This window comes from Leptonotus elevatus, chromosome 2, assembly GCF_054856555.1.
Source record: "Leptonotus elevatus isolate MCC_2025b chromosome 2, RoL_Lele_1.0, whole genome shotgun sequence".
Lineage (NCBI taxonomy): Eukaryota > Metazoa > Chordata > Actinopteri > Syngnathiformes > Syngnathidae > Leptonotus > Leptonotus elevatus.
In genome coordinates this window covers 43,636,910-43,660,040 of record NC_141240.1, presented here as the reverse complement: position 1 = coordinate 43,660,040, position 23,131 = coordinate 43,636,910, and the positions used below count along the sequence as shown (strand labels likewise).

Below are 23,131 nucleotides of genomic sequence, written 5' to 3'. Positions count from 1 at the left end.
TTGTGTACTATAGCAATCAGGAGAACGCATGAAGGTGAAACCAAGTGGTCCGTTTGAAGGAGCATCGATGTCAGCTCAAACCATTCCAGAGACCTTGCTTTTAAGATATATATATATTTAAATAAAAATAAAAACTCACGACGCTAAATACTGGCCATCAGATTACTAAATGGCCTTTGGTAATCAGATTTAGTAAAGGCCCTGACTAATTTTCACTTTGTATAGTGTTGTTTCAAAGTAAATAAAGTTGATTGGCGCTGAACTCTGTGTGCGTCAGATGTGACGTGGGTGACGTCACGCCCGTCACCACACTGCGGCCTTTTAATCTACGACAGTTGACGTGTCCACTCGCAGAACCACTCGAGCCTTGAGCTGCGTGCGCGCGCGTGCGTGCGTCGGAATCTCCTCTCTGGTGGCCTGCCGGCATCGGGCAGGACTGCTTCTTCCTTCCTTGACGATGAGGACGAGGACGCCGGCCGCGCTCCTGATGCTCGTCCTGTTTTGTACAGGTGAGGTGAGATTCACTTTAGAGGAAATCACTCACGTGGAGCCTGCTCGTGGTGCTAACTTTGGACCTGTCGTTTTTTTCACATCCACTCGCGTGCTCTTGGAATCCATTTGGAGGGTTCGGAGTTCGATTCAGACAACTTCATTTATCCCACAAGGGGCAATTCATTTGTAGCTTCCCAGTCTGCACACCCATGTACAATCAGTCCATTAACGGATAAGTGAATGAGCAGCATACATCAAGACACACATCAAAGCATGGGACCCTAAATAATAAGAACAATAAAAACTGTTGAAGAAATAATTCACTCAATTATTCCTTTAGAATGTAAAATAACAATCATTTAAAATGAGCATGGTCTGCGTTTAGGAGCTTAATAGCAGAGGGAATAAAGGACTTTGAATACTGATTGGTTTTCCTTTGGGGCACTTTATAACGTCTGCCTGGAGGCATAAGAGAGAATTCCTGAGATGGGACATGATCATTTTGGCTAATAATTCTTCTTGCTAGCTTAGCTACTTGGTCTTCCCAAATTGTGCCCAAGTCTCTCTGACAAGCTCCAATAATCTTGGAACACGCTTTGACAATGCTGTTTAAGATATTCTTGTCTGTGTCAAACACACGCCGCCTACTCTAAGGCAAACTTCAAAATAAAGCTGGCCAAATAATACATTGACACCAATGCAACAGCCTTGCCGGATTTGACTTTGAAGTCTGCCTACATGGTGGCGTGAACGCGAGCTTGACTACTTCCCTTTGACATTTTGGCCTGCATTATCGACGTTTTTATTGAAATTACATATTTTCTACCACCATTATCGTAATGCCACCCCGACAGTATATTAAATAGCTAATTTAGGACACGAAGAAACCACAAGTTAATTACGCCGTCATTGCACGATATGGTACAATTCTCCGGCGTTTGTAATCCATTCTCCCTGTTTAAACGAAGGGAATGTGCCTTAAATTGCACTTGGATGTATTTTTCATTCTTAAAAACAAATAAATGGAACTTTGCCTTCATTTATAATTATTTTATAAAACACTAGCTTTAAAAAATAAAATATTCAAAATGTCCAATATGACCATTTGGATTTTAGGAACACAACTTCAAGTGCAATATAACTTAAGGCAGGATACCTTGTTATTTTATACAGCACCATGTATAAAAAAAAGAAAAGTATGCATCTCGTCTTATATTGCACTTAAAGTTGTGTTGCTACATTTTGAGTATTTTTTTTTTTAATGTAATGGGCAAAAGTATTTTATAAAAGTCAGACAAAGTTCTATTGATCTGATTTCAGTTTGCTTGCAACCATTGTTTAACGGCTTTCAGCCGACTTTCAGCCGACTTTCAGACGACTTTCAGCCGACTTTCAGACGACTTTCAGACGACTTTCAGACGACTTTCAGACGACTTTCAGACGACTTTCAGCCTTAAGTGCCAAAACGACAGGTACTTTTTAACTGTCCTAATGGAGTTTTTAGGCAAAAAAACAAAAACACCATTGCAAAGCTCGAGAAGACGGAAGTGTATGCTTGTAAACCTCCGTTCACTCTTCCCAATTTCCAGACAGAAAAGGAAGATCCAAACGGACTTAAAAGAGGCTAAAATGGAAACATTTCTTTCATTTATTTTGTCAATATCCTGAAACCGAGGGAACGGACAGAAGCAATCACGAGGCTTGCCAGCGGACGTACGTGTAACCAAACTAATGGAGTGACGGCCATTTATGAACCTGCTTCTATCCCCAAATGACCCCCTCAGCGATGGAGCTGGAATCGAAAATGCTTTCGAACCAAACATACTTGTAGGCTAAATGCTACAAGCATAGCATTCTCCCCCTTCCCCATAATGCCATGGGGTGTATTGACTTGTGCATGCGCAAGGCAATTGTGCTAATATGTCAGAATAATCTCCAAAAATGTCACCAGCCGATGGGAGGTCAACATGCGATATGGCCAACGGGTGGGACCGGCACGGCTCCAGCTGCTACAAGAAGATGAAGGCCTTCAACGGTTGGCTGGGGGCCCGTCACCACTGCGTCTGGGAAGGCGGCGACCTGGTCTCCATCACCTCGGCGGACCAGGAAACCTTCGTCAAGGAGCAAATGGGCTACGAAACGCTGTTCTGGATCGGACTCTCCAATCTGGTGAGACGGAAGCGCAAGAGTCTACTCTCTGCTGGTATGCCATTGACAACCGGGATTGGTCTCCACAGAAATGCGACAGGGCCTTGTGTCAATATGAAGCGGGAAGAGAGACTCTGACGTGGTCCAACGCCCGCGTAACGGCGACCTACGCCAACTGGGCCGGAGGTCATGTCGGAAGGTAAGAAGCTCACGTCCTGGCGTCCTTTGATTGTCAGGCGGGACAACATCAAGATTTTGGAACCCGTTTCCAAAATGTGACAAGGAAGAAAAAGGCTTTTGTTGACTTTTCATCAGAAAGGAGAGAAAAGTCTCCCAATTTGTCCCGTTTGTCAGATGCGTGTCTCGCTTTCCACCACTTCTCCCGACAGCTCCAGAACTGAGTCCTGCACGTACGTCCTCAATGGCAGTTGGAGACACGGCCTGTGCACATTCCCGTTGACGTACATGTGCGAGCGGTCGCTGAACGGTAAACCTGCATGTCCGCCATGTTGACTTTGAAAGGAGAAAAGTGCAATCGTGTCGTCTTCCTGCAGACTGCCCGGACGGACGGATGTGTTCCTACAAAGACTACGGTTACGGTTACAATCGAGTGGACAGTGCGTCTCGGCAACGCTTTTTTTATTTACATTTTTTATACTTGCACCGTCTCGTCACGGTTTTCTAACCAAAAGTTTGTTTGTGGCTTCAGCTTTCGACTGCAACCCTGGCGGCTTCCTGTACGGTGACTCTTGCTATTATGTTGGGGACTCGCGTAAAACTTGGCAGGCAGCTGAGGACTTTTGCCAAGCACGGAAAGGTCACCTGGCCAGTGTCCACTCAGAGCATGAGGCTAAGTTCTTGTCTGGTGAGTGTCAACCGACCAACCGACCGACCGACCAACCAACCGATGATGCCAGCTGTAGTCCCACAATGCTTCACAGCATTCATGGGCGCAGATGGCATTGTGGAGGATGGGGGGGGGGGGGTGGGGGGGGGGGGGGGGTTAAGGTTGGATTTGGTGCAAGCCAGTGGTGTAATCCAGGGTATACGCGGGTATATCCATTTCTTTTTCAGTCAGTATTGAGTATAGCCGCTTGTAATTCCCCCCGTGATGCACACCGTTCAGCCATGGCCTACCGCCCCCTGCCGACACTGATTAGATTGGCTAACTTTTGGCATGAGGACTGATGAGCCAATCAGAGGCAGAGTAGGGCGGGTCATGTCCAGGAAAACTATCCTTCAACAGTGACCCAGAAATGTGGCTCAGGTGAACTGATTTGCCCTCGTACACGGGATACTTGATCATGTTCCTGGGATGGACGCTGCCGGTTACACACTAACCAAATGCTCTAGTTAAGTTTAACAGTTGCTATAGGCTGGTACTTGGTTTTGAAGTATCGGTCAATTAAAACACAAGAATGGGGACAAATAGTTGAAGATTCCGCACAAAACAGTACTGAAGTCTCACAACAGTTTTTCACTATTTTTGTTGATTATTCACTAGGGCTGGGACGATCCACTTCTGTCACGATCCAGTCGGGATCCTGGTAAATGTGGGATCATCATCCTGCCAGGATGGCCCATTTTTCACTCAAACTCAAATTCAGGAAAGTGATATTGGCATGCATTTTCAATTTCATCTGCAGCCATGCTTTATACATTGCATTTTAAGCTGCACCTACTTTGTGTGGGGCATTCCAGGGAACCACAGATTACAGGGGGTGGGAGGGAATCTGTTTGTGTTTTGGATTTTCCTAGTGTTTGTTCTCTTTCTTTCTTTCTTTTTTATGTGTTGCATTCAAAGTATGAAAGGTGAAATCAAGATTTGATGGATTGATTGATCCTTCCATCTGTTTTGGAAATTCAGGGGGAAAAACAAATTGCAAGACATGTTGATCATGGACACTTGGAAGTTGTAACGCACCTGTCTTGTTCTGAGCGTGGCTTTCCCATGGATCAAGAGCGGGGCGCCTCGCCGTTGGGCTGGTGCTGTGGCAGGCCGATTTGACCTCCTGGCGAATGCCGGTGCAGACGACCCGTTCCCTCGCGTGCAGCCCACGTCGCGGCTGCTGAGGTGGCCGCCTCCAAGCCTCTCCCGCGGAGTTGAAATGTATTACTAAAGCGGCGGCTGTCGGTGAAGGACAGTATATTCAAGCCGCGGCCCCAGGGGACCACTTTGAAACCTGGACGCTGGCGAATCCCTCACACCGCCGACTGCCTCGCTGACCACCTGCTGAATTTAAGCACATTACTAAAAGGAGAGGAAAAGAAACTGACCAATAGCAGTGAGTGAAGAAGGAAAGCGCCGTTTGTCTTTGTTTGAGTTGCCTCTAAACTGCGGTGGCGCAATGCTGCTCCCCCTCTGGGATTGGCAGATTAACATATAGCTGGCTACTTGTAATGCAGCCTCGCTGCACGGCGGATGCGCTGCGCCTGCACGGCAATGTATGCTATCAATTAAGTATCGCGATACCACTTAATGGATCGATACTGCCGATCGTGTGAGCAAGTATCGCGATGTATTGCCAAACGATATTTTGTCCCAGCCCTATTATTCACTAAATATGGTCATTTCTTTTATAACATATACTTTGTTTGCCTCATGATAAATACATTTGACATGATTTCAGGTTGCTTGTGTTATCAAACTGTCCTTAACAAGTCATGATGACTTCATTATTGTGAGCAAGTACAAATAACAGATTTTTAATTCTTACATGTCATTGTTTTTAAAAGAAAGCCAATTGAGAGTATACCCACTTCACCACTGGTGCAAGCTCTTAATTCCAACTCTCAGTGGAACTTGAACATAGCGTCGCACACTGTAAAAAATGAGGTGTAAGGCCGAGTCACTCTCACGATCCAAGATTGACAACCTCCACAGACCGAAACGGCAAACGGCCTTTCCTCTTCTTCGCTCACATTTGCATGGAATAATGAACCAACTGGTTTTCATTTTTAGATCATCAACTTTTTTTTCTCCTTTTTCTTTTGACTTAAACTGCTTGTCAGCAAACTATTTTCCTCTGAAACTGAGATTTTAGACAAATCTCTCCCCATCGATTTTGGTCAATGGAACTAAAGTGACGTCAGACCCACAATAGCGATTTTGTCGGCTAAATAAATAGCACAGTTGAGTAAGCCTGGTTTGTTAATACGTGATCAGTAGGAACGGCAAATCAGTCAGGCCGTCAGCATCAAAGTGTGCACAGTCCATCAATCCATTTTCGGAACCGCTAATCCTCACGAGGGTCGCGCTGAAGCCTACCGCAGCTGTCCACGGACTGTAGTGTTTGCGCCTTTGTAAAGTAATCAGACGGCTGGAGCACTTTGCCGCTGCTAGCTAGCGCGGCTAGCTTGCTGCTTGCTGTTGGTAGCTCGCTGTTAGATAGCAGTCGCCGCTAAACGCTGGCAACAAAGCGCCGTACAATATAACGTCATCATAATTATGTCTTAGCGCTCTCAACTGGAGCTTGAACATGACTTCAGGACTAAGCTGTGTTACTGACGTCTGTCGCAACAGTTTGGGGCATTTCTATTGCCGTTGTTCACAAACTCTGAATAGACGAGCACGTCGTCAGCCCTTATACCGCGACGACATGCTTTCGGAAACAACTTCAAAATAAAAGCGCTGCAATGCATTGATCTACTTATACTACGTGGTAAGGTAAGGTTTATTTTGAAATTGGGTTTCTCTCAGCGTTAGCCCCGTGTACTGTCATTCATACTGCCGTTAGCTTTGACTATGAATATCTTGCCGCGTGTCCGAGGCAGAAATGACGAGGACTCGTTACAGCTGTATTATTAATAATTGTTTTTGTACAATTATGCCAACTTTGCAATTGTGGAGGGTAATATACCAAATCGTAATTGAATTTCGATTAATTGCACAGCCCTAGTTGAGGCAAACGCAAAGTTACGTCGTGGCCTTCAAGTTCGGTCTATGGAGGACAGTTTCGTCACGTACTGTATGACTAAAGTTGATCAAGTGCAGTTGTTTTTTAATGATTATTGTATAGCCCAAATTTCAAGTATGACAGAATTGCGTAATAGGTTTTTATTATGTACACCCCCCAGCCCAGTTCCAAAATCCCATATGTGCCCCTCAAGTTGGATGCTCTTCTTTTGCTAACGCTCTTGTTGTGCTTTTCCTCAAGATCACTTTGGACCACGTCATGCCATAGGACTCCGTAGGAACAACAGCAAGTATGAGTGGAGTGACGGAACACCTACTGTAAGTGAACTTTTGCCCATTAAATAATAATATTAAAAAATCAACTCAATGTCGTTTTAGGATATGATGGGATAGGAACACAACTTTTAAGTGCAACAAGAAGCAGATACATTTATATTTTATACCTGGTCCATGTAAAAAATAACAAGGTATTAATGGCTTAAAGTTATTTTCCTAGAATTTGAACATCAATATTTGACAAATGAAGACAAAGTTCTGTTATTCCATTCTTCCCATGGGCTCACCACCGGTGAGAGGGGCCAAAGGGGTCGGATGCAGAGTGGGTTGAGCGGCAGCCAAGGGCGGGGACTTAGGCGGACTGCAGTTCAATGATCGACCTTTTTTAGACTTTGTCATCAGATTTGTGGCCGCATGTTTTGGACACTCGGGTGAAGAGAGGGGCGGAGCTGTCGACTGATCACCACCTGGTGATGTGTTGGCTCCGATGGTGGGGAAGATGCCCGTCAGACCTGGAAGACCCAAACGTATTGTGAAGGTTTGCCGGGAACGTCTGGCGGAATCTCCTGTCAGAATGAGTTTCAACGGCCACCTACGGCAGAACTTCTCCCTTGTCCCGGAGGAGGAGGGGGACATTGAGTCAGAGTGGGCCACGTTCTGCGCCTCCATTGTTGAGGCGGCCGATCGGAGCTGTGGCCGTAAGGTGGTAGGTGCCTGTCGTGGCGGCAATCCTCGAACCCGCTGGTGGACACCAGCGGTAAAGGATTCCGTCAAGCTGAAGAAGGAGTCCTACCGGGCCTTATTGGCCTGTGGGACTCCGGAGGCAGCTGACAAGGTACCGGCTGGCCAAGTGGAACGCGGCTTCGGCGGTCGCTGAGGCAAAAACTCGGACATGGGAGGAGTTCGCTGAGGCCATGGAAAATGACTTCCAGACAGCTTCGAGGAAATTCTGGTCCAAAATCCGGCATCTCAGGAAAGGAAAGCAGTGCACCATCAACACTCTGTATAGTGGAGATGGGGTGCTGCTGACCTCGACTCGGGACGTCGTGAATCGATGGGGAGAATACTTCGAATACATTCTCAATTCCACTGACACGTCTTCCTTTGAGGATGCAGAGTCTGGGGACTCTGAGGTGAGCTCTCCTATCTCTGGGTTTGAAGTCACTGAGGTGGTTGGAAAGCTCCTTGGTGGCAAGACCCGGGGGTGGATGAGCTCCGGCCAGAGTTCCTAAAGGCTCTGCTGGATGTTGTGGGGCTGTCGTGGTTGACACGCTTCTGCAACATCGCGTGGACATCGGGGACAGTGCCTCTGGATTGGCAGACCGGTGTGGTGGTCCCCCTTTTTAAGAAGGGGGACCGGAGGGTGTGCTCCAAGTATAGAGGGATCACACTCCTCAGCCTCCCTGGTAAGGTCTATTCAGGGGTGCTGGAGAGGAGGGTGCGTCGGGAAGTCGAATCTCGGATTCAGGAGAAGCAGTGTGGTTTTCGTCCAGGCCGTGGAACAGTGGACCAGCTCTACACCCTCGGCAGGGTTCTCGAGGGTGCGTAGGAATTCGCCCAACCAGTCTACATGTATTTTGTGGATTTGGAGAAGTCGTTCGACCAGGACCCTCGGTGAGTCCTGTGGGGAATGCTTCGAGAGTATGGGGTACCGAGCCCCCTGATACAGGCTGTTCGGTCCTGTACGACTGGTGTCAGAGTTTGGTCCGCATTGCCGGCAGTAAGTCGGATTTGTTTCCAGTGAGGGTTGGACCAAGGCTGCCCTTTGTCTCCGATTCAGTTCATAACTTTTATAGGCAGAATTTCTAGGCACAGCCGAAGCATTGAGGGGGTCCGGTTTGGTGGCCTCAGTATAGCATCTCTTGTTTTTTGCAGATGATGTGGTGCTGTGGCTTCATCAAGCCGTGATCTCCAACTCTCGCTGGAGCGGTTCGCAGCCGAGTGTGAAGGGGTTGGATAAAGATCAGCACCTCCAAATCCGAGACCATGGTCCTCAGACGGAAAATGGTGGAGTTCCCTTTCTGGGTCGGGGATGAGATCCTGCCCCAAGTGGAGGAGTTTGGGTAGCTTGGGGTCTTGTTCACGAGTGAGGGCAGGATGGAGCGGGAGATCGACAGCCGGATTGGTGCAGCGTCTGCAGTGATGCGGACTCTGTATCGGTCCGTTGTGGTGAAGAAAGAGCTGAGCCGTGAGGCGAAGCTCTCGATTTACCAGTCGATCTACGTTCCTACACTCACCTATGGTCGCGGGGCCCGTGACCAAAATAACAAGATCCCAGATACAAACAGCCGAAATGAGCTTCCGCCGTAGGGTGTCCGGGCTCTCCCTTAGAGATAGGGTGAGAAGCTCGGTCATCCGGAAGGGACTCAGAGTCATCTGGTTCGGCTGCCTCCTGGACGCCTCCCTGGAGAGGTGTTCCGGGCATGTCCCACCAGCGGGAGTCCCCGGGGACGACCCAGGACACATTGGACAGACTATATCTCTCGGCTGGCCTTAGAACGCCTTGGGATCTCGCCGGTGGAGCTGGTTGAAGTAGCTGGGGACAGGTTAGTCTGGACTTCTCTCCTTAAAGCTGCTGCCCCCGCGACCCAACCTCGGATAAGCGGCAGAAGATGGGATGGATGGATAGATGGAAAGTTCTATGACGTTTTTTTTATTTTTATTTTTTATAATGAAAAAGACAAAGTGCAATTTAAGGCACATTCCCTTCCTTTACACATGGAGAGTGAAATACAAGGTAGCATAGGCCCAGGATATTGAAAAAGTAAGGAAAGCAAGCCAGTCGGTGTCACTCATTACTGTTGCCAGCCCTTTTTTGCACTTTAGGGCCACCGTACCAGCCAGGCATTAATGCTAACACTAGCTGCTAGCCACTAACGTCGGAGACTTGCGGCGCATCATACAATTGACGACGTAATTAAGTAGCGGTTTTTAGCATCCTAAATTAGCGATTAAATATACTTTGATATGTAAGCCAACACATCGAAAAAGGAAGTCAAGCTGGCGGTCACGTCGTTTTTACTGCTAAACAAAAGCCCACCAAGGCTATTGCACTGGCGTCAATGTATTGTTTGATAAAGCTTATTTTTTAAGTTAGCCTTGGTGTAGGCGGCGTGTTGCGTTGTGTATGTTTCCAGCTTCATTGGCATGTCTGGATGACGGGGTAAATCCATTATGTGCTTTGCGCTGGTGTGCCGTCATTTATTGATGCTGCCGTTAGTGTATCGATGTATTTATTGCAACAAAAAGCACAACAATATATTGCAATATCGATTTTTTTCTCTTTACCCCTAGCGACGACATATATTTAAAGTGTGAAAAAGTATAAATAAAGAATTACAAAAAAAACAACCAATTACATTTCCCTTCTGGCCTTGGCAGCTCGCCACTTCAGGGACATTGCAGTCAGTGGTGAGTTCGATATGGACACCTCAGAACAAATTGTACAAAGTGTCCTACCCCGTGCACCTACAGATCTACGCTATCCGTGTAGGGTCAATATTAAATACGAATGAATATACAAGTCAGTATTCTCAAGAAAAGAATCATTAAAGTTGTTTAGGAGGAAATTCGGTGAGTGCAACATCAAATGCGCTCAAGTCACGTCTGCCATGTCGTCCACAGGACTGGATGCGTTGGTTTTGGGATGAAGACAAATGCGTAGATGGGGATTGCGTATTGCTGTATAATTGCGTATTGCTGTATAATGGAGAATTTCTGGACGTCGACTGCAACTACAATCAGTCATTCATCTGTAAAAACGGTACGTCAGAAACGCAGCCTTTGCACTTTGCTCTCTAGTATCTGATCCCTCTCGCATCCTTGCAGAAAATATCCGAAGGTCTCGTCCTCTTCTTCGGCCGCCAGGTGGGCGTCCTACCCTGCAGTCAACACGTATGCGGTCTCGGCACATGTGCCCTCAAGTGACTCGGTCTAGCTTGCAGGCTGGAGTGACAAGTGTGGCTGGTGGTGGGTGGACAACCCCTCCAACGACTTCTGCTACCTGATGGGCCGCAAGCCCACCAAGACCTGGAAGGAGGCGCGAGACGAGTGTGTCCGCCGCCGAGGCGACCTGCTCAGCATCACCGACTCACACGAGCAGGCCTTCATACAAGGTACGCTGTCTGCCCGCCCTTCCGTCCGTGTGTCTGGTCGCCATCGGCAGTGTTGGGTTAGTGTTTAGGATACCATCCAAAACAAAGTGAAGCGTGTCTCCTTCCCACATCAACATAAGTGCATTGCACCATAAAGATAACGGAAGTGAACCCCAGGAAGAGTCCTTGGAAAACCTGGGTTACCCAGAATCTTATTTCTGTATAAAAGGAAAATGGTAATAGAGATTGATAAAAATAATAATAATCCAACATAGGAGCCATTACTAAAGTTTTGGGACTCCAGCAGACCACAATGAGAGCCATTATCCACAAATGGTGGAAACCGACAACGGTAGCCAACTTTCCAAGAGTGGCTGGCTGGCCAACCGACCAAAATGACCAAAAACATCCAAAGAACTGCAGGGCTCCCGAAATTCCCGATGGCCACCCAATGATGATTGTCTTTTCTTTTTTTTTTATTCCAGCAGTTTTTCTCCATGAACGTCATCTCTCACTCTCTGTTAGACGCACACACGATGCAATAAGTTGTTTGTCAGCTGCGTCAATGACTTGCTCCTATTTTGCCTTGGATCCAAAGGTCTCTTGGCATTTCTGCCGAGCGCACCCTCTCTGTGGTTGGGCGCATACATCACCATCGCTGAAGACGGCGGCAAGTGGACTGATGGATCCCCGTTTAGTTACGTCCACTTAAATGCAGGTCAGTCTAAAACCCGGCCGATGTTTGACAGCGTGGAGGAAGGGAGGAGTGTTCAGTATCTGTCGCCTCCTTCCAGATAATCCTGGTGACCCCCCTGGTGGATGCTGTCTTTCCTTACTCACTGCCAACGGCCGCTGGAAAGTTGACGACTGCCAGAAAAAAAGCGGCTACATCTGCAAGAGAAGAGGAAAAGGTCAGATGTGTGACACGCGGCCGATTCTCATGGCGTGTTGATGCCCATCTTTGGCTTTTGTCCTGCAGGAAAAACTCCAGAACCTCCACGGCCTCATGACGGTAAGTCTCTTTCAATGGTGACTTGAAAAGAGACAGAAATGACAAGATGGTTCTCTCGCAGGCTTTATGGAACGCCTTGTCTGCCAGAACTCGCCCCCCAAACTCTGGTGTCTGGGTGAAGATCAGGATGAAAGGGTCATCCGCATCCAGTCGGCCTTTTACGGACGAAGGAGTGGATCCGTTTGTCCAGCCGTCGGAGGATCCAACGGTAAGATGCGAAAGTCCACGAGCAATCTTCAAGGTGCTTCGTCTTATCATGTGAGGGTTCAGTTCTTGTTATCCCAAAATGTGAACGAGTTGGAGGAGTTTGGTTTGTCAAAGACGTTCAGTTGCAACGCCGGCCGTGGTCCCGGGAACATCAACTGGGCTTAAGAGGTGTGTTGTGACTTGCAGGGAGCTGCACAGTGGAAGGAGTCCTCTCTCACTACAGGAGACATTGTGACAAGCGTCGCAAGTGCCACATTGAGCTTTTGAAGGAGAAGACCTGCCCTGCCGTCTCCAAATACCTGGAGATGGTCTACAGCTGTGAAGAGAAGGGTGGGCTTCACGTCTCACTGTCTGCTGTTGGTCTGTTGAAATGCAAAACAATCGATAAGTCTGAACAATCCCCAAAAGAAGGAATCTGCCGAGGGGCAGATGGCCAGGGCCAGACATTTATTGAATAAGGCCCTTAAGCATCTGTTTGGCACCAATATGACTTTTGGTTGTCTGCAGTGTGTCTTGACAGTCTGGGCGTCGCAAACAGAAGCATCGCAGACTGGCAGTTTAAAGCCTCCTCCTCTATGAGCGCCTTCACCCCCGAGAAAGCCCGCCTGAACGGGAAGTCCTGCTGGAAGCCGTCAGAAGATGGTATGTAGTAAATTGAGAGCTATCCCGCCTTCCGTGCTGGCAATTTGGTGTCCTGAGGGATCTAATGTCCGCCTCCTCCAGCCAACGGCAGCTGGATCCAGGTGGAACTCGATGACATGACAAAGGTTACGGGGATCGTGACCGAGGGCTGTTCTGAGTACTGGGGCTTCAAACTGGAGATGAAGCTGAGTGTTGATGGGAGAACTTGGGCTACGCACCCGGACGGGCAGGTGAGCGGGCGGCCAGTCAAGTGTTGAGTATTTAACCTCTAAACTCCTTGTTTAGGATTAATTAGCCACCACAGGGCACTCCGGTAAGAAAGAGTTGCAAGTCTTCAGTTCAACTCAACCATTTAATCAACTCAAAATGCAGCCTTATTTGCATGGGCAGATTTACAGTTTGTCGTCATTTACTACTTGCACGCTGCAGGCTGAATGATGAACGGAGGACGGAAAAACAGGAAGCGGAAATACGGCGCGGCCTTTCAAATGAAAAGCATACGTTTCACAATAAGACAACCGGTTTTCAGCCTCGTCGTCCAAACTGTTGTCATGAAATGCAAAAATGGAGATGTTCTATTTGTAGTTTATCGGCGGGGGAACTCGCGTGTTTGGCACACCCGTGTCCACAAAGTACATCCGCATTCTACCGCTGGAGGTGGGTGTTGACTTCGGCCTTCGCTTTGACATCTTAGGATGCGCGCTTGACGGTGAGCAAGACGAGACGTCACCGCTATCATTGCTGGGAAAAACAACAACAAACGTGCTTTATGTTCATCTTGTGTCCGACAGATGCGGCACCCTGCAACAGAAAGTTCAACAGCCTCCACTTCACCAATTGGAAGATGTGAGACACACTTGACACGACGTTTCATGACGAGGTTGATTTCACCCCATCCATGTCTTCTGCTAGGTTCCACTGTCCACCAGAATGTGCCAATGCCAACCACAAAGTCTTTGGAACGTTGATCTACGACGAGGTACGTGCTCGCATGACCCGCTAGTTGATTTCTTGGTGACTGTGACTTTGTGTGAGTGCAGGATAGAGATTGACCTATGTGGGGCCAATACCGATTATTGGTAGTCAGACAGGCCGATAACCAATATTTGTAGCCGATATTTATGTTCACTATTCACTTTCACTAATATTGGAATAGAAAAAAACCTCCAATGATATGCCAACTTTGCAAAAAGATTGGAGGTATTTTTTCCCCATCTTTGTCTATAGACTATTGCATTCACTGTAAAATAAATAAAATTAAAATTAAAATCCTGTTGTATTGGATTTTTTCCCGTTTTATTTTTTATATATATATATATATATATATATTATAAAAAATATTCAAAAAGAAAAAAAATCTGAAAAACAGAAACACAGGGAGGAATTATTTACTGAAACGGAAAATTAAAAAAAAATACTCAAACCCAACACACAATAACAGAAATTGCTTCGAATTTTATTTTTTATTTTTCCTAAGTAAACAATACTTTTCCGTACTAGACATGCATAACAAAAAGTTCAGGGACCTCCCAGAGTCATTAGTCCATCTTAAAAAGTTAAACAAAAACTGAAAATATCAATAAATGCTTCCCTGAAGTTTTAAATGAATCTATTATCAGCCATAGGATTCTTCAAAAAGGCCGACGCCGATATTCGTCAAACTGCTGAATATCCGAGCTAATAATCCTTACCTCGTACAGGACTCCAGTATCTGCGCGGCTGCAATTCACGCTGGTGTCATTCGGAACGAGGTCGGAGGAGATTGCATCGTGATGAGGGCTCCGGAACCGAAGGTCTACGAGGGCTCCACCAGGAACGGGATCACCTCCAGACAGTGAGTGGCTAACTTCTCAAGCTTTTAACAAACATGCACTAAAATGTCAAAATAATGACCAGGACATGCAGACGGCATTAGTAGGTAGCCGTTCATACGGTTTGCCAGCAAGAGGGGGCGGGGGGAGTTGATTTGGCAAGAGGCCCATCTAATTATGCCTTTCATCTCTGCAGTTACGACGGCCCGACAGCTTTGGCCTTCACATTTGCAGAAGGAGGTGAGAACTTCTAAACCATTCCTTCATGTTACCAGATCAACTCTTAGTGACTGCTAAACCCACACGGAAACTCACCTGCAGAGCTGAGATGCCCGGAACCTGACTGGGGCGAATTTGTGGGCTTCTGTTACAAAACTTTTGAGGACAAAAAGACGTGGGCCCATGCCCAACACGCCTGCAGGGGTCTTGGTGCCGAACTGGTGTCCATCCGCTCCAAGGTGGAGCAGGCGTGGGTGAAAAGGGCCTCCAATTTGGGTGAGCATCCCAAGATTCAACTCTGTAGAACTACCAGATAGGTGGAATATCTGAGAACCGGATGAGAGATCTGTTCAATCCCATCCGTCCTTTGCAGACATCAGCGACATGTGGATCGGACTCAACGACCTGGTAGATCTGGGCAGATTCTTGTGGTCAGACCGCCAAAACGTGACCTTCACCCACTGGGCCCCGGGAGAACCCAACAACCGTGTCGGCCTCGCCGAGGACTGCGTGGCCATGTCGCGAAGGGTGCGTGCAGGAAGGAGCAGTTGGAAGAACACCCGCACCATTCACTGAAATGGATCTCTGGTGTCTTTCGGACTGGAAGATGGAAGCAGATGTCCTGCGCGCAAGTCAACGGCTTCATGTGCAAGATGGCCACAGCGCATTATGGAATTAGTCAACATGTTGATTTAACAAAATGAAATTCAAATGAAAACGCGTAAAAAAACAAAAAGGGCGATGTTGTCCTTGTTTTAAAAAACAACCCCTAGCAACAACCACCCTTTCCTGGATCTTCACAGAAGAAAGAAAACAAAGAGTCTGGAAATAAATGATCACATAACTCTCTGGCAGTCTGGGTTTTTCGCAGAAAAAAAAAGTCTGGAAAAAATAAATACAAACAAAATAACTGTCTGGGAGTGTGGGATCTTCACAGAACAAAAAGTTTGGCAATAAATAAATACAAATCTAATAACTCTCTCAGGAAAATAAAGTCTATAGAAAATTTAATTTTTGTTGTGCCGTGCACAATCTTACCAGGTCAAAGTTGAACTTCTCAGAGCAGAACCTCTTACTTAAATGACGAATATGCATTCTCTTTGGGTTCCAGTAGGCTTGTAGACGCCGTCGTTTGCCGCTCTCTCATCAACTTCCCTGTGAAGATCACAAAGCAAGCAGACTGAGAAACACAGTTGATTTGATTGTATTTGGTTTATATTATGAAACTAAGAATAACAGTTTATATTTCATTTGTATACTGTGGTGATATTTTCTTTAAATCGGAATTACTCATTCAAGTTAGAAAAGTGAGCATACCTATGTATGTTCATCAGTGTTGTTCGAAAACATATTTCTGTTTTCTTGCGTGTTGAAATAAAACTCAAAGTTGAGATCATAGTGAAGAGGCTTTACTTGCAAGTATTTTATTTAGAAATTTCTAAAGTCATTCAGGACCCTTACTGAATCAGAAGTGGTCGCCAAATGTGCCCTCCTTCTGGGTTCATCCCACCTTATACAAAACGGTGTTTACAGAAAATAGTCTCCCCCTCCTGTCCTTGTGTCCTTGTGGAATACAAAAACAGATAATAAATCTTCAGCTCGTATCTTAGTCCACTCCAGATGTAGGAAAATTATTTGTCCCGGCACCTCCTGGACCAGATAAGTTATGGACAGACTTCCAAACATTCCTCATTTAGATAACTCAGAAACCTTACTAGACATTCCTTTCCCAGAGAAGAGAACAATGGACTATAGATTGAATAACATTTGAATTAACTGTTGTCTTATTATTACACAGCTCTAACTAAAATCAAAACTGTTAAAATATAAATCGAAACAGTAAAATAATGTTAACATTCCTTCAATTGGGCTCGAAATAGCCCACAATAAACATTTAAACATTTTTTTTTTTTGAGGAAAATACCAGCAGGATCTTCATCCCCCACATTGGATGCAATAGTAGGCATGAATGGGTTAGCAGAAGCAACCATCATATAAGACGACTTATTTTGTACGTCCTGTTTTTCAATAGCAGTGGTAATAATTATTTGGCAAAGAGAACGAATACATGGAATACAGCAACACCCGCACGTGGTTAACAAAGCAGCGAAAACAGCAACAGATATCAAAATTGAGGAAACTAGAGCTTTATAGCGCCCAAATACAGCCATCCAATTATCCCGTACAGAAGTATCCACACCGGAATGCTCTTTCATTTTCTTATTGAGTGTCCGCAGTCCTTCAATTGCAATGGTTAAACTTCCATATGGTTCAGTGTTGTTAGGAATAAAAGTGCAACACTGATCTCCAAACATTGAGCAAACTCCGCCCTTTTCTGCCAGCAACATATCTAGTGCAATTCGATTTTGGAATATCATCAAAGATGTGGCAGCGAACTGGCCGCGTACAGCCTCAAAACCAGATTGAGTCCAATTTCCTAGCCTTTGGACATTATAATGTACATAATTAATTCTATCTACGTTTTTGTTAATGGTGCACCACCAGCAAATTAGAGATTTGAATCCTGAGAGTACTTGATCAGCTAATTTGTACTCATCTGGCACACTCTTGGTACTCCAATTGCATCAATGTAGGTGGGGACATTCTTCTCTTGCCAAGAATACCGTTTGGTTCTCTGAAAAGAAGGAGGAGATTTAGGTTCCCAATTATCAATCATTTGTAGTTACGCTCAAAGTTGGAGCAAGGGGGTTACAGAAATACCAAATCAAATCAACATCAACATGAGAAAAAGTGTCATGATGTGACAGCGTGTGGAAATGCGTTCCCGCCTCGAAGCCATCTCGTGATGAAGTTCTTTGTTGAATGAAAAGAGTGTCGTGTTAGTTATTTTTTCTTCCAGGACCTCAGGGTAGACTGCCCAAGGTCCTTTTGTTTGTCACCGGGATTATTCTGCCCGCAAATGTGACTCTTCGTGGAATGATGCCCAAGAAAAAGGGCACTTCACTCAATCTCCGTTGAATGATGTCCTCTGACTCGACAACCGGGCACTGGATTCAGCAGATGTTGTTTTCCCGGTCTGAGGTGGTGAGATTGATGAGCCTGGGATGGATCCAGCGGCCTTGTAGACAAGATGTGGAATGATCTCTCCCCCTCCTCTGTTCATTTGAACTCCAGATAACCTCTCCATCACCCCCTGGGATCCAGACCCTCTGGGTGCAGAACATTTTCATTTAGTCACTTATAAACATACATATTCTTTATTTTGAAAGAGCATCTGGTAGTTTTTGTTAGTTGGGATTAGTAAATGTTATTTGATTAAGATCCGTAGGTCCTGTGCTGTTGGAACAGGAAAAGGTCTATTTGTGTGACATTGAAATAGAGCCCAGCCTTTGACTGAGTTTAATGACATTCGCACATTCATTAATACAACAGAAAGAGCTTATAAATATTTATTTTTCAAATGGGTTCCATCGTCTGATCAAATTTTTTCTAGGAAACCCATATAATAGTATGTAATGATTAATCAAATGTTTTATATGCTTCATTATTGTCTCCTCTCAAACTTACTTTTTCTGTCCCATCTTGATCCTCCTCTTGTGAATTTATCACATTCAGAATCACAGTCAGTTGGGGTATAGGCCGATACCCCGCAACCTTTTCATTTTTTAATCTACTAATTCGTCTACATTAATTAATTTTTTAAACATGAACTATCATGTGTACACACCCACCTTTTGACAAAGATCCACTCTGATCTTTTCAAACACGTCAAGATAAAATCATCAAAGATATAGCGGTAAACAGATGGTATTTCAAAGGGAGTACATAGTGAGACTTTGTAGCTCATAAATAAGGAATACCAGACTATGGCTATCAGCAAAAGACGTCGTAAATAACAAAAGCCTTTAAATCAGGCGATTGTGAGGCAAACGAGAGAGACAGAGAGCTTCAGGTCACTACAATTAAAATGAGCACAGATAGATACAATTTAAGACACCAGTATATAAGGACTTTGGGGTCATGAAAAAAATAGAGGTAGCCACATTAATCTATTTCAGGTTACGAATTACACGAAACTTACAAATATATACCTTCTCAACGGGTAAAATAAGCATATTTTAATTAGAGCCGAAAATAACACAACAGGGGAGTCTCTACAAAGAATAACATAAATTGGAGTTATTTTACACATTAATGTAAAAAATCAAAATGAACCAACAAACTCGCTATTATTTGTTAAATTCCCGTTGTGCCGATTCAGAAACTAATGCTCCCAAGAAAATAGGCAAAAATTTAGTAGGCTAAACCCAATAATCATCAAGTAACGGAAAATAGAGTAATTAACTCTTTGACTGCCATAAACGTTATAAAACGTTTAGCATAAACCTAGGGAAGGGCGCCGAGGACGTTAAAAGACGTCCCCTATGTTTTTTTTTATTTTTTTCAAAAACGGGTGCAGGAAAGCCTTGGGCAGCTGTGCTGAAAGTATCAGGCAGATCTGATTAGTCAAAGACTCGTTTTGGCCCCTAGAGGGCAGCGATGACTCTCTTTGCACAAGGTTGGATGGGCCGCCCACCGTGGGCGTCAGTAGAAGACGTGAGGCGGAGCTAGAGTGTTGAGGAGACAATGGCTGATCCAAGCCACAATGGCTTGACCAAGCAACCGGTTACAAGCAGCTCAGCTTGAGCATTTTTTTCAAAGACGGAAAGCATCAATCAATACTAAAAAGCGCATTGATGTCAACGATGATGATGACTCCGAGCTCTACGCCAAAGTTGGAAGCTTTGGCCTGTTACTATCACGTAGTAAGCCTCACCGGCTTAGCGCGGCTAGCGCTGCTAAGGCCGGAAAACGCGCACAATAGCCGGCCGGGTACTTCTGCACAAGCGGACATTCGATCGGGCGATGGAGAGTTGGCATCGACCAATGCAGATTGATGATGATGATGATGACGACGACGACTCCGAGTTTGACGGCAAAGTTGGAAGCCTGGACGTGTTTACGATCACGTAGTAAGCCTCACCGGCCTAGCGCGGCTAGCGCGGCTAGCGCTGCTAAGGCCGGAAAACGCGGAGCTGCACAAGCGGACATTCGATCGGACAATGAAGAGTACCCCGAGTCCAATGCATATTCATCGGAGGAGCGGGTACAGTCTGATCACGGAGAAGACACTGTTTCTGGACTACGATGCCACCATGAATGGAGTGGATAAAATGGATCAGAACATCTACCACTCGGTATAGCAACTGAAGGACGCGAGGAAGCGAGACGTAACACCACCGTAACGTAACCGTAGCATGATCCTGATATTAGACTTGATGACACACTGCAGTATATACTTGCTATTCCCCGGAAAAAAACGGCCTGCAAGAAAGTGGCACACGCGAAGAGGCAATCTGTTGTGCAAATGCTGTTACGTCTCTTTGCACGCAGGAGAGTGTTACAAAAAGAAAAACTGTCGTTGAAACATCCACATATTTGTAAATAGCACCACAGTTGCACACATTTGTAAATAGTTTGCCAAATTGTTGTCAAATTGTTACACTGTTGAATGTAAATACACGTATTTTGCTATCAAAAAACACTTTTTCATTCTTGGTGGTAGTGTTTTATAGAAGTAAAGCACTATTTAGGTGTTTGTGGCATCATTCATGGACAAAAAGAAGTGTCAAATTCACTAGAATGCATGAAATAATATCGTTTCACTAAAAGCTTGATTTCTCCGTATTTTGGTCCAACACAGGCGAAATTGGGTCAAACTAACCATTTTCTATTGTTGATTACTAAAGAACGGAATAAGGTAGAAACAAACTCTTTTTTTCTGATGAAAGATGAAAGTCCAATCTTTCATTTGGTAGTACGTGTGTTTCCATAGTCCAAACAGAACATTTTCTGTGGACCTTGAAAATCAGTCAAAATGCTTAAATCGGCTGGCACTGACGGCATCCCTTTTCTGAAAACGTCTGGCAGTCAAAGAGTTAAGATTGAAATAAATTTTACCAATCATCCTATTTCAAATTCACATATGTTATTTTCAATTTCCTGAAATACCTTGCTATAGATCACATCTCCCCATCCGACACATTAAAATGCCTTGCATACAACCAGTTCACCATATCAATGATCGGAGGTGTCGCATCCCAGATGAGACCATAAGCTTTGAGTAGTCAATGTTCAGTCCTGGCCAGCAGATGGCAGGGCGGCGGATGTTTCAGGCAATGTTCAAAGCAGGCATTGAGATGTTCACTGGAGTCAAAACAGCCGTAATCATGGCAGCAGTGATGAGGAGATGTCTCTGTAACGAGTCTTGTGCACAGTCACTGGGCATTGTGAAATTGAGCACCATCATTGTCGGTATGGCACAGGGGAATGTCTTTGCTGCGGCGTGAAGCTCTTTGACGTCTGCCACGTCCACCCAGACGCTGGAGGTTGCATGAATGCACCTGCTTGATCCAATGCACTCAACTGACAGACAGAGGAAGATGAGATCATAGCAAGATAGTTCACTTCCTACTTTCTCAAAAATGTTTCAACGATACAATAGCTTGTTTTTTGGGAATGCCCTTCAAAATAGCTACTCGAAATACTTGCGAATACAATGTAGCAGCAGCTGGGGGCGTATCCCGTTTACAGGTTGTAATCAGTGAGGGCCATCAAGCCCCCATCTGCTTTGGAACTTTAGCATCCGTTCTGAAATGACACACTCAGAGAAAAAACAAATATTAAAAATTATTATAATTATTTTGTCTTTAAAAACATTTATTACTTTCCATTACTCATTCCACTATCTTAAATCTAGCCACAGCTGTACAGATGTAGGTATAATTATGTTAACTCAATATAGCTTGATACAAAATGCTATTATTCTTTTATTTTTCTTTATTCACTTGCCTAGAAAAGAGAAAGTTAATAAGTTTATTTTCTGTATCAAAAGTAGTACAGTTTTAAAGACTTTCTATTCAGTCACTAAAAAAAATCTAATCTAATTTTTTTTTACAAGATTTCAGCAATTTCCTTTAATACTGTTGTTATTTTCTTATCATTCTTTTCTTACCTAGAAAAGAGAAAAACTCCATTATGAGGACACATTATACTCTAACTCCTATCTCACACACACAAAGCCCCCCCCCCCATTTGAGACACAGGGGAGGAAGAGGGAAAAAGAAAAAATCTTAGCATTATCACATCGCAAAACCTGTTTTACCACATTCCCATTCGAAAAACAAACGCCATTATCACACCAGTCTTTATGTACTCAAAAACACCACCAAACATACAGTTAAAGATATTGAAGAAAAACAAATATTCATTAATACATTCTCACTCCCAGTTAAATCCCAATCCACCAGGGTGGCCCCCACCTTTTTTATCTAGGTCTCATACAATTACTCAACAATTCTCTCAACTTTTCAAACTTTTGCAGGCACATATCAGATCAGCTAATTTTTTCTGAAGTTCTACAATTTGATCGCTATTCGCCAATGCATTAGAAGCTTCATTAGTCATATCACGTACACGTTGTCGAAACAATTCGTCACGTTCCGCCTTTAATAAACGGTTTTGTTCTGTCAATTTGTCGTCTACAGCTTTTTCAAAGCGAGAAAGAATCGTACGCCATTTGCTACGAAGTACCTGGGGCACTTCAGCGTGTCTAGTCAGTTCCAATTTAAAAGCTTCCGCCTGGTTCAATTTTTCCTGCGGGTCATCCTTCATAGCCAATATTTCGTCTAATTTTTTCTCCAATTGTTTCACAGAGGCGTTTACGCCAGCTGCCAAGCCGTCAGCCGCGGCCTGCAAAACAGATCGATGCGGTCGAGGATTCGCATCACAATTTTCACCATTCCAATCCACAATGAGATTACCGCCATTTAAAGTCAATATAGGCGCCTACAAATTTTACAACATCTAAATAGCAGTATTGTATAGTAATTCAGTAAACGGGTTTATAGCTTCAAACATATTTCCCGTAAGCGGCTCAGCATACGCCGTTGGAGCTGTTAGTTTAGCATCAAAATCAGCCACTTTATCATCACCAGCTTCTATCATAGCCATCCGAGCTATTTTAACGGAACTGCCCAAAGCCAACATTCTAGCATTTCTCCTCATTCAATCCACTTTTTTACAATTTCGTCTGACTCTTCTACCATTTAAAGAAAATACAAAAGTCTCTCGTACAAATTTTGTCCAGCGATTAAGGTTTTTTACACGCATGCCAATTTCACCGCTTTCATCAAAGATACCAAGCAAACCGCGGATGTCAACGGTGGAAACCAACCTTTTTCACAGCAAGCCGTCATCCAATCAGTCAATAATATTTTCATTTTTCGTCGATGTTTTTCGGGCATGGCTCCGA

The 23,131-nt window shown here is 44.8% G+C and overlaps 1 protein-coding gene across 1 annotated transcript; it reads left to right on the top strand.

Moving 5' to 3' along the window:
* The first annotated feature begins 339 nt into the window (after window positions 1-339).
* LOC147180146 (macrophage mannose receptor 1-like) lies at window positions 340-15,666 on the top strand. The gene is made up of 24 exons (XM_086069338.1): window positions 340-509; window positions 2,444-2,661; window positions 2,730-2,839; window positions 3,030-3,127; window positions 3,195-3,257; window positions 3,350-3,505; window positions 6,798-6,874; window positions 10,457-10,595; window positions 10,661-10,699; window positions 10,777-10,947; window positions 11,525-11,644; window positions 11,721-11,837; window positions 11,906-11,938; window positions 12,000-12,146; window positions 12,332-12,475; window positions 12,653-12,787; window positions 12,869-13,017; window positions 13,373-13,496; window positions 13,579-13,633; window positions 13,700-13,766; window positions 14,488-14,621; window positions 14,795-14,838; window positions 14,920-15,093; window positions 15,191-15,666. The coding sequence occupies exons 1-24, from the start codon at window positions 458-460 to the stop codon at window positions 15,391-15,393; spliced, it is 2,769 nt and encodes a 922-aa protein (XP_085925464.1). The 5' UTR covers window positions 340-457; the 3' UTR covers window positions 15,394-15,666.
* The last annotated feature ends 7,465 nt before the right edge of the window (window positions 15,667-23,131 follow it).

Coding starts and splice junctions, on each gene's coding strand:
- LOC147180146 (XM_086069338.1), top strand. CDS start 458: ATGAGGACGAGGACGCCGGCCGCGCTCCTGATGCTCGTCCTGTTTTGT. Junction 3,506..6,797: donor TGAGGCTAAGTTCTTGTCTG/GTGAGTGTCAAC, acceptor CTTTTCCTCAAG/ATCACTTTGGACCACGTCAT. Junction 14,622..14,794: donor AACGGGATCACCTCCAGACA/GTGAGTGGCTAA, acceptor TCATCTCTGCAG/TTACGACGGCCCGACAGCTT.